General features: G+C 37.4%; 1 protein-coding gene across 1 annotated transcript in view; it reads left to right on the top strand.

The window, feature by feature from the left end:
- Positions 1-11,958, top strand: part of RPS6KA5 (ribosomal protein S6 kinase A5) — a 63,032-nt gene that overhangs the window by 559 nt on the left and 50,515 nt on the right. Inside the window, exons 2-3 of the mRNA XM_019615835.2 lie at positions 3,063-3,069; positions 9,783-9,855. Coding sequence (XP_019471380.1) covers positions 3,063-3,069; positions 9,783-9,855 — 80 coding nt within the window. The remainder of the gene's footprint in view (positions 1-3,062; positions 3,070-9,782; positions 9,856-11,958) is intronic.

The following is an 11,958-nucleotide window of genomic DNA, read 5'->3' as shown; positions in this document are numbered from 1 at the left end:
TTTTCTGTAAATAAAAGCAAAAACTGGATGCTGTTCACCCTAAAAGTTTGAGCAAAGTATCCCCGCGGCTCAGGTAGCTGGCATCTTGTGCTGCACCGCTTGGGAACGGCAGGTGGTATTGCTGAAGTCCCCTCGGTACTGCTCAGCTTCCCATCCCGGTGTCACACTGGTCCAGGGGCTCTGTAGATGTACCCCAGTGGAGCATAGCTATCACTGCAGCTTAAAAAAAAAAAAAAAAAGCTCTTCCTGCAGAAACCAAAGAAGCTGTGGTTTCCTTCTTTGAAGAACAACAACAAAAAAGAAATGGTGGAATACATATTTGTCTTATTAGGTATTGCTAGATTTCAGTATGCGGGAGAGAAAGAAGTAGGGGAAAAGGACATGGATTGCGGTTATTTCATGTTGGACTCCAGCTGTATGAGGATTTCTTTTATAGACATTGAGACAGCACATATCCCTGCAAGACAGTCATTTAGAGGTACTTTGAAGAATAAATGCGTTCACTGACACTCGACAAAATGTTGTCTAACAGCATAATACACAGTTGGTTTGATCTTGATTTTTAAGCTTTATGGATTCAGGAAGCACTGGTACTTTTAATTAAGAGAAGACCAGGCTTGTTTGTCTTTTTGTATGCTTTTGAAATGTAGTTTAATGGGAGTCAGTTGCTTTCCCTCTCCATATTAAGTATCTAGAAAACTCTGCTTTTTGAAAAATGCTTTCTAGCAATGGCTCGTCTATTTCAGGAACATTAGGGTGGAGGAGGGAGCTGCTCTGTCATGTACTCCTGGGAGACTCCTACTCCTGAAGATGTCAATAGTGTCATTGCTATGCATGGCATAGCAAGAGATTGTCTCAGAACTTGTATCTGTGCAATGCATGAAGATGTGATAATTTGAGGAGAAAAATTGCCCTCAACTCTTTCGCGTAGAAAGGTATAATTTATACATATAAGGATACTTTGGATGCTTTTCTTAGTTTTTTTTTGCCCTCGATCTGGCTGTGTGGGTGCTTAGCTGCTGCCTGGGGTCAACCCACCACAGTTATAAAACACACAGCATGATTATTTATTTTCACTTCAATTTGGGAAAGAGGGTAAGGGCATTCCTAAAAGCAGGAATTGTAGCTGTAAGAATCTTTGCTGCTTTAAAACACTGAGGTTGTGTACCGTGAATATCCTCTTAACGTGTGATTTGTTTAGATTCTGGATTCCCTTCCTTTTTGTGTTTCCTTTGATGTTTCTAGCTCCGTGACTAATTGAATGATTTAGAGAGTATCAAAAGTAGTTGGCAGATGAAAAAGAGGTCAGTCTCCACCGTGCTTCAAAAGAGTATATATTGGGGTAGAAATTAGTGGCTTCTTTGAGAAGGGAGTGCCTTCTTTTCATGTTGTGGAAGTTATTGCTTGAACCTCTTGATAACAGTAGCTCATTCAAAGTAGACAGAATTGTGTATTCAAATCAGCATACTGCAGGTGAACCTCTAGTTGTGCTTTGCAATTACTTGGGTCATGTAATTACTCAGAAAACATGAAGTTGGTTACAGACTGGCATTGACTGCAGTCAGGTGAGTAAGTGAACGTACTATAGAACTTTGGTGTAAGGTGAAACAAATGTCTTTGAGAATAAAACAGGTGATTGCTTTTTACCTTCAAGCCACTATTGTGGTATATGAAAATGCACAACTAGAGGACATGTAGTGTTATCTCTACACTGTAGAGGTTCTATTTAGTACCAAGCAACACTCTTGTGGCTTGTTAGTCTTATCACGGCTTGACTTCTTTTAAACTTTCAGTTTGAAATTATAATCCTGTCGTCTGGCATTTAGGGTCAATCTTAATTTTAATTCTATATCCTGTGTTCTTAGGGCATTGAAACTCATTCTCCATTGCTTCAGCAAAAAGCAGTTGCAGAAAATAACATCACTTCGTGGATGGGCTCTGTGATAGGGAAGAAACTGTGGCACTCGATTGCCTGTGAGATGCTGTGATCTTTGTTAGATTGCAATGTTTGGGCACTACTCTGTGCATGTGTGTTTAATTCTAATGATGCACAGAACCAGATTTTCCCCCTACTACTAGACAAACTGTATGTGTGCGTGTATACTCAGTGACTGTTACTTTTGGTTGGATGTTTTGTAGGCTTAGCAGTGAACACATTTGAATTAATGCTGATTTATTTTTTTTCCTTTTGTATTTGGCAACCAAATCTTTTTTTTTTTTCTTTTGAAGAGATTGTTACACAAACCAACAGAAAATCACAGCTCAGAAATCTGAGAATAGTTGCCATCTCTTTTCCCTTACATTGGGAAGGAAGTGACCTTGTGGGGAAAGTGGAATCCCCTTCTCTTGACAGGAAGTAGGAAGGGAAAAAAACATACCAAAGATCAACTGATCGCAAGTGGTGACTGTCTTTGACTCTCTCTGCAGCTCTCCAGTGGAAATACTAAGAAAATGAATTTTTCAGGATGATCCGTTTCTTGTACCTTGTGAAGGGAAAGGCTATATTCTTAAAGGCTAACCTTAGAATTGTCAGAATTTTGCATCTCTTCTGGAGACCTAAGAAGCTTTGTATTATTTACAGTGGAGAAAGTATTATAATTGCCTCTTAGCATTTTTTTGTTCCCTGGTAGTGCCAGGAATCTGCACAATGACAAATGTAAAGCCTATTAGAGAACAATTTATGTGGGGAAGGATATGGGCAGAGGAAAGAGCTGTGACATAGAAAGGCAAGAAAGAGATAAACTGCCAACAGATATTTTCTTTTCCTCTTCTTGTTTTCTTCTTTCATAAGTTGTATTTTTTTTTTTTTGGTGGAACAAAAATAAAGGTTAAAGGATTCTGAACCTCCATTGCATGTGTCTAGCTGGGAGGTTGCCCATCTCACTGTACTGTACTGCCTGGTGTGAGGCAAAAATGAGCAAAGCTGGGATCTTAAGGCAAACTTGTGAGAGATAGGCAATAGACGTGTTTGGTTTGCTTTAAGCCATTGTTCTTTTCCTTTTGGCAAATCTGTTTTGAAGGAGATACTGGATTCATTGTATTGTTGTCACAAACTTTGGACTGAGGAACTTGAATTAGTTTGTACTTGCAAGGGAAGAGGAGAGTGAAGCCTACAAGTAACTTAGCAAAGGGCTGCAGGGTTCTAGAGGCAGAACAATTTGGAATTTTGAATCTAATTTTGAATCTAATAGTTTCACACCAAATTGTAAGTTATGAAAGGCTTAAAACAATTTGAAGGATTTAATATGATAAATTCTTACTCCTCTTGAATGAGAACTTGAAGAAGAATGAATTTACACGTAGCTGTAAGGTAGCTTATTGTTTGTTTGTATTGCATTGCAAGGGGAGATTCCTGTGCCTAAAAAAGGAGATGAAATCATGAGTTAAATAGAGAATTCCGCCTTTACTATGGTGCTACACCTGGCACCTCTGCAACACTATTTCTTAATTATTTTTAGAAGAAAACATTCTTATGGAAGCTTACAGATACTTTTTAAATGATACAAAAGCTGTTTCTTACACAAAGTATGATTATTAATTCTGTATAATGTTTAGATATGAAGAGATATTAATAACTGAATATTTCAAAATTCTACTGTTTTTACTTTAGTCCAACTTTCCTAGAGAACTAAAATATATCTGCACTGGTCTTACTGTGCAGATATAGTGCACAGATACAAGGGAGATACAAGGGCAGTTTTTAATACCTCAATACCACTTAGATCTGTGAATTTTACTCTGTGGAATCTGCGTTTTAGGATCTTATTTAAGAAGCAGTTCAGAAAGCATTTGACAGAGTTGATTAAACTTCAGTGAGAGCCTGTATATCTTCGGGTGTGATTTGCAGCTCTTGATGTAAATATTCCTGTTGGATCACCTTCATTGCTTGGTGTCTTTTGTTTTCTAGTAAACTTTATTTGTATCTTTATGCAGTCCTAATGATGAGGTACAAACTCTAAGATTGCTTTGCTTCTGACACCTTCTGTACGTAGGCAGATGGCCTGCTTCATGGAGGTTTTACACTACAGTCGTTTTTCTTTTGGTTTGGGATCTGTTGGGACTATTGACATTCATAAATATTTTATGCTGATTTGAACATTTGGTCACGAAAGTTTCACCTGAAAGAGGATTGTTCTGAAGATCATTCTTGAGCTTGCCTACCTTTTGTCTGCATAAGCCAGTATGTAAACACCTTTTGCCAAAACTTCAGTTACTCTTTTGTTAACACTTAACCTGTGTTATTACTTTAACACTGTATCAAGAGTTCTCACTTCAGTCATGGGCTGTGCTGAGTGTTTTTGTTTGTTTTGATCAAGTGGTATGCTGATCTCTGTTGATAGAGAAGGCCATATTTCATTCATACCTTGTTCTTGGTTATCATCTTTGGTTTAAAAAGGCGTGCGCCGTGTTTAGACATCTTACTCGGATCTGGCTGTTTCAACTCTGGTATTTGTTAATGAATAAAGTTCTTATAATTGTGTTACCTAACTATTTTTTTCTTAGTTGTTATGTGGTGTATACTGTTATTGCACGTTGAGCTTGCTAACCATGAGATGCCTCTGGGCTGAATCTTGGTGACCTCATAGTGATTCATCCTACAGTAATGACAGACCTCATAGCAAAATCACTTCTGTAATAGCTTCTGCTGATGAATGCAAATGGATTTTAACATGGAACATTTTCCAGCTCAGACTACTGTGAGTTTGTGATTAATCTCAGTTATCAATGCGTTTTTTTTTGTTTTTTTTGTTTTTTTTTTTTCAGCTTCTGATATACAGATGACAACTTCGGAGTATTGTTCTACAGCTTCAATCTATGCTAATAATGGCAGTGATTGTTTTCTGTTGCCTTTCCCACAGTATTTCATACTTCTGAATTTCCACATGCTGTATTATACTTAGCTAATACTTCAGAAGATTTTTGTCATCTTTGGCTGTGCAAAGCTTTGGTTTCCAGGCCTACTGGACTACGATCAACAACTTTCAAAACCTGAATATTTTTCAGCTCAGATGGTCTCTTTCTTAAACACCTAATGTTACAGAGGATGAATGGTTGTCACTACAGTTACCTCAGTTGTGATTCTAAAGTTCAGAGTAGCATGGATTGCAGTTTTCCTTCTTCACTGTGAGTCCAAACTGTGGCTGTGTTTTATTTTTGCTTTTTTTAATCACCTCAAGAACTACCTATATTTTTCATAGCTATTCTTTGAGAATTTGATTTTAAGTTTTGTAAGATGGTTCCTTGTACTGATTAGATGGAACTTTTGTTCAGTGGCCTGACAATTATTAGCTGGTGATAGTCTTTCAGATTGAAAGGATTGTGGGATGTTTTTTACTTGCCTTCACAATAGATCTCAGTTGCTGAAACGAGTTACAATCCAAGGTGTAATTTCAAACATGTATATTACAGAAAACTAATACAGCATCCTAGATGTGTTTTCATCAGTGTCTAATGAATAGCAGCTGTGAAGCTTTGGTTATGGGCTGTGTTGTTGGTTGGTTTTCTTTTTTCTTTTTTTTGGTTTTTTTGTTTTCCCCTCCTGCCTCTATAAATAGCTTGCAAGTTTTGCTTAATCTCGAGGAAAAACAATCTGAGTTCACTGAGTAAGGAAGTAGTCATTCTGCTCTACTATCTTGCGCAGTTCTCAGTTTGTGCTGAGCCATCTCAAAGTTCAAATGTAACGCAGGTGACAGAGTCAATTTCTTTGTCATCTGGAGATATTCCATCAAGTAGAAGCGTTTTGTCCCGATTCCCAGAATCAAATAGGCTGCTCTGCTTCTTGGGAGCTGAGAATAGCAATACATGCTGCTTCGTGATTTGGTGTCTCTGCATATGGAGGTTTGTTTTCACAGTGCAAGTCTTTCTAGACATTTGATAATTGAGACCAATACCATTGTTTCCTCTTTGTTTTCATGGATGGCCCTTGCCTGGCCTTTCCTTTTAGTCAGTTTCCTTTTTTCTGGATTGATCTGTTGTATTTTGCCATCACCTCAGCTCTGTGTTCTCCTTGCTGTGTTGGCCCAATGCTAGATACCGTGGATTATGTACTGTAGGAAATGTGTAAATAAGGACTTTTTCTAATTGGGTACCTATACAGTTTGCTTGTTTCCTTGAATGTATTGTGAACTTACTGCGTGTGTGTTTTCTGTTGATGTGTTCGTGTCATTTGTACTGCTGTGCTATGTGTAGCTTCATGTAGTTTGTTGAGAAACAATTGTCCTACTCCAACTTTGATTCCCTTCTTTTGTGCTGTTCTGCTAGTGAAGAAAAAGGGCATGGAGAAATAATTCTGTTTTCAAAGCTGCTTTCCTTGTACTTGCCTCTTAAATTGAGCTGTGTTTGCAGCTACTACGTCTGAATGGCATCATTGCATATGCTGAGATGCTGCGATACTGCGGCTGGAAGGAGTCTCACTGATGACTGTACATCCTGTTGCACCCCTGTCCTTGTATGGGTTCCACAGGTAGTTGTTGGGTCATGTTCTCTTAGTAATGCTAGCGTGGCAATGAGTTGGGGATGGGAGAGGTTTGTTACTGTGCTGTCATTGTTTTGAAGGCCTTCTTGTCATTACCCTTTAAGGACTCTTGGACTCTTTGGAACAGTTATCTTTGAATTACTGAAAGCAGTTCTGGAAAGTTTTCAGCAGTGGACACTTGGGTTCTTTAGGAGTGGCTGGTGAATGTAAGAACTGATCTTTGGGAGTAGTGCTCTTCAAAGTAATTCAAGGAGATGTCATATAGCCACACCATATCTCAGGGTCAAAAAGTGCTGCTTCTTCTACTTTCAGGAAATGGTGATAAAGAGCTGTTCTAGTGGTGTCACTGGAAAGAATGGCACGGGCACTGCAGCTCTTCAGCTTGCATTTCTTGGGTAATGACTTTAGAGGCGGACTGAGGCTGTTGCCAGACATGACAGAGTTGGGAGGAGCGCTCTCTAGGAATTGTTGATCTTTCTCTGTAGCTTTGAAGATGTATTATTAGTGTTTTGATTTATTTTAGATTGAGGATAATATTGCTGCCTTCTTTATGGGGAGTCATTCTCAGAATTTGTATGACACTAGCGCCTCTTGTGCCTCCATGTGTTATGCAGCATCTGTAGCTGCCTGGTCTTGAGGAATGTTGTTTTTTCCTCAGTATAATGCCAGAAGAATGAGAGGGGGCTTCTTATCACAAATAAGCATATTTTTCACCGTATTCTTTTCCACTTCTGTTGTTAAAAATAAGATTACAATAACTTTCAAGACATTTCATCATTTTTCTAAAGCAATTAAATATCCAAAATGGAAGTAAAATGGGATTAAGTGGGTAATGCAAAACCGTGGTCCACAGTGCAAAACAATGGTTCACATTGTAAGAAGTACATAAATGAGCTATCATTCATCTACTTACTGTCTAATCTCATGACAGTGGATAACATTTCACTACGGTTATTTAATATGGAATACAAATTAAAATGAGTTTAAGGTATAGCTCAGATTAATGGACAGAGTTCAGGACTTGATCCCTTTCTAGGACTATAGCCAGCATTACGAATCATCAGCGTGTTATTGGAGATGCAGTGTTTCACTGTGTTCCGTTCTCTGTCTTATGCAGTTCCAAGAACATAGCATTGTTAAACGATGGTTGTGCATTCTAGAAGAGTGTTTAATTGAAAGGCCTTCTGCTGACAGCTCTTCAGGTGTATGAGATGGTAAAAAACCTTCGTAGAATACTGTATAATAGAAGTTTGGAATCAGGATTTTGAAGTGAAAAATCTCTAACTGTTCTGAGTTCACCATTTATTGAGCCAGAGTCTAGAGAAGTTTTGTTTTCGGTGACTTTCAGAGCGAAGTATGTAGATATTCACTCAGTCTGGGTCTACCTCACTCTTGGTAGATGGGTACATTATCTGTACTACTGACTTCAGCCATTACTGTAATGCTGCACTTGCTGCTAATAGTACTGCAAGCTTCTGTTTAATTCATGTGATGCATATTAATTCACTGATTTGTAAATGGTTCTGGCACTAAATCTTGCCTACCAAATGTATTTCTGTATTTTAATAACTACTCTTGTGATCAGTTCAAGAATAATTTCTCTATGATCTGTTTTTTATTACATGTAATACTAGGATAGCTTGTAGGTGTGCACACATCTGCCATCTGCAATTGTCATGTACTTCTACTCATACAAGGGAGAAGACTCTGAAAGTTTTTAGGCTTTTTTATCTCCTGGTAATTTTAAGTGTTCTTTGTGCTTATTCCAAGCTTGATTAATCCCCTATACAAATGGATGTTAGGAATTGAAAATGATATTTCAGATGAGATTTCATCAGTGCTTTGCATGAGAGCACTGTTAGCTTATCCCCAGTGGATGCATTTGTGTGTGTTTACAGATTCCTAGGATTGTTGGAATAAGTCATGAGTTTTCTTTTTCATTTATTTAGTGTGGTTTTTTATGCTTGCTCGTTCTTTGCACAGAGATGTCTTTCTGAAGTTTAGTTTTCTATTGCTTTGAGCTGCTGGAATTACTACAGTTCAACAAATAATATGAATTTTGATAGTGAATTCAGAAAGCACGTGGTCTTCATGAAGTTTCTCAGACATATCACATTCTGGTTTGGTTTGAAAGGAGGAAGCTGATTTTTGTCATCTTCTGTTGGTTCTCCTTTTTATTATTATTATTATTTTTTTTTTCCTCTAAAACCAGCCTTTAGTTACTATGAGTCTTTCTTTTAGTAATTGTGACAGCGTATGCAGCTTCTGGTGCTTGATACTGCATCCCTAATTGTGCTAGTAAGACAGTTTATGCAGCTGCTTGTTAAAGTGGATCATGAACTGAACTTGGTTTGGAAAATCAAACTTTTTACTTTTTTGGCTTCCTACTTTTAATCTGTGTAATTTCACTGAGCAGCTTTATTACATGTGCTGCAATCATGTTAATAGAAACGGATGGCTAATATTATGATAAGAATGAGAGATGGAAAAAACTGGAGCTACTTCAAACTTTCTTTCATCAGCTTATTGAAAAACATAAAAATAGGGCTCTTTGCTTCCCTGCTTAGAAAAACATGTTAGACAAAATATACTCAGTGGTATAGAATACAAACATGGAGTTCTCTTCCCAGACCCCTCTGCCAATGAAAAAACTTGGTTTCAGCTTAAGGTTTTTCCAGATCTGTTGGCCTTGTAGATTCAAGGTCTTTCCCTTTCCATCATAGCAAAATGTCTTTGTATGTTTAATAATTCTGTATTAAATGAATGGTCGTTGGAGCTCTATTTACATCGACTTAAATGCCATGTAATCCAAGAACACGGTAATGTTTAGGATGTTAGGATTAAGGAAAAATACGATTGCTTTCGAGAAGTATACGGTTGAAGATTACATAGCAAGCAGTTCTAGACTTTTCTCAGTGGTGCATGGTGGTAGGATGAAAGATAATGGGTGCCATCTGAAACATGAGTAATGCCTATTATGTATTAGTGAAAGAATACATTATTGTTGGTGTGGATGAATGCCTGGAACAGTTTGCCCACGGAACGTTGTGGCTATTAGCCCCTGGAGCTGTTAGTGGCATGAGCACCTGAGCAGAAGTTTGGCCTAGGTGGGTTTCAGTGAGAATTCTATGAAGACATTTCTGTTCTTCCTTGCTTTTCAAGCTATAGTACAATATGCTGCTGGAATGTCCTTTTAATGCTTCTTATTTCATTCAATTGCTAATTTATTTTTACTGAAGCTTGTAGGAATATGATGTTTTGATGTATTGCATATCTGATGTGATTCTTTTTTCTTTTCCTTCCTTCAGCAAATTTGACAGGCCATGCAGAGAAAGTTGGCATTGAGAACTTTGAACTCTTGAAAGTCCTTGGAACTGGGGGTAAGATGCATTGTTTTTATAAATTGAATGTTGGAAGCATTACTCTTTATGTATAGTTTTGTTTTCTCACTGAATTTTTGGTAATTGGAACATTCTTTATGAAGATGCATTGATTTCCAGCAAACATAGAGCAAAGTTAGAGGTCAGATATTAAAGCTTGAAGTATCTGCTGATGATATACTTTCAAAAAAGAAATAATGGAGATTTGTAAAGGTATAATACAGTTTGTGAAAAATCTGATCTAAGTTAAGACATGAACTTGATAACTTCATTAAATTTTCAAACTGTGTTTTGATGCATTTCTGAAAAAGCTGCAGCTTCAGTATACTATTCAGTAGCATTTCCCAGTCTAACTGTATGTTTTGACATAGATTCTACTAGTCTTTTTCCTGTTGTAGTCAACCCCAGTAGTGTTTAAGATTGAAAATGTTCACTGTTGTACTGTAGATTTTCATGTGATGTTGAAGATTGATAGGATGCTGTAGGATTACTTTCTGTAGTCAGCAACATGTCGTATGTTGACAGCCCTAAAACTTTGTTTCCCCTTGTTGAAAGGATGTTCACAGGCATGCATGCCGACTAAAAGTTATGGCTTTTATTATTCCTAGCATATTTACATATTAGTAGCTAGCAGTGAGACCATAATTGCATAAATTACCCCTATAAAAGGAGCAAAGATTTTTGGTGATCACACTTAAGTCATGTGGAGTCTTTATAAATATAAATTACGCTATTAGATCACTGACATTGTATTTTTCTATTTCTGTAGTAATTTTTTTTTTTTTAATTTAAACTTAAAAAGCTTCACAACTGAACTCTTGCTGTTTAATTTCAGTAGTTGGTGATAGGGGGCAAGAAGACTTGAATATTTGTGTATGTGAAGAACATAAAGGGAGCACATCTGTCTATCTTTGTCATAGTCTAGTAGTTAGGTTGCTCCAGGAATATTCTCTTGGGCTTTAAACTGTGTCAAGAACTGACTGAAAGATCCATGCAAACGGCAGAAAGGCAGAAAGCCAAGGACACCCTGGGTACCATGAAGGGATGTTTTGGAGGAAGTATTGTGTCGTATTTAGGAAATCCATATTGCTTTGTTTTAATACGTAATTCCGATAGTAGCTTGAAATACATCCTTAAGAAATTTTAAGACCGTTGGGGTCTTAAGGGAGAGCAAGTTCTCTTTGCTTGTCCAGGAAATGACCATCTGAAATTTCAGTGTTTGCAGTAATATGGAATCCCTGGGAACAGGACTGTAGTGGCCTTGAAGAGGTCCTTTCTCTGTTTGTCCCAACACACAATCAGTCACAAGTTGTTCTTGACAGATTCTGCATCCTAGGTATTCTTGCTGAGGATGTTTCAATTCCTATTGAGAAGCATTCTGGGAATTGCAATAAGAAAATATTGCTCTCATTGCAGGAGGTTGCTGAACGAATGGTGCGTTATTTAACAACAGGGTATACCAGTGCTAGGCATTTCTTCTTTAAATATTGTCAACAAAACTTTGCAGCTCTGAACGTTATCTTAATTTTCAACATAATTTTCAACATAAATTTCAACATAATTGCAGAGTATCTGCTGCATGTGAAATGTCTGGGGATATGCAGTCAGTCAGTATATATTCACTATTTTACTTAACGTATTTTTTTTCCTGTGCAGCATGCATTGCTTTTTTTTTTTTTTTCCCTTTGCAGCATCTGTAACAGAGAGATTATTATCAAAGCTGTTATTAATAAGAGTCTAACCAAGTGTTTACATGAAAACTTTGCTACAAGATCTTCACTGTGTGGTATCAGGAGTTGTGAGGGTCCTGTTCAGGCCTGTAATTTCTTGTTCTCATACTTGAATTGAGATTGGAGAAATGACTATGACTGCTCTTCAGTTCTTTGTACCAGAATATATGTTTGCTTGAGGGAATGATGAAGAGCATGAAGAAAACTATCTATAATCACAACATTTCAGAAGTATTCGGAATGGCAGGCTGTCTTTGGAGACTAGCATTAAATTATACCCTAAAAGCCTCAATTAATATGTGGTCTCTGTTGTCCAAAACTACTTGTCTGCATTTCTGCTGTCATCCTTAGGATTGCTCTCTCTCTCTCAAAA

This window comes from Meleagris gallopavo, chromosome 5 (assembly GCF_000146605.3).
Source record: "Meleagris gallopavo isolate NT-WF06-2002-E0010 breed Aviagen turkey brand Nicholas breeding stock chromosome 5, Turkey_5.1, whole genome shotgun sequence".
In the NCBI taxonomy this organism is placed as follows: Eukaryota; Metazoa; Chordata; class Aves; order Galliformes; family Phasianidae; genus Meleagris; species Meleagris gallopavo.
This window is presented reverse-complemented; position numbering and strand designations above follow the sequence as displayed.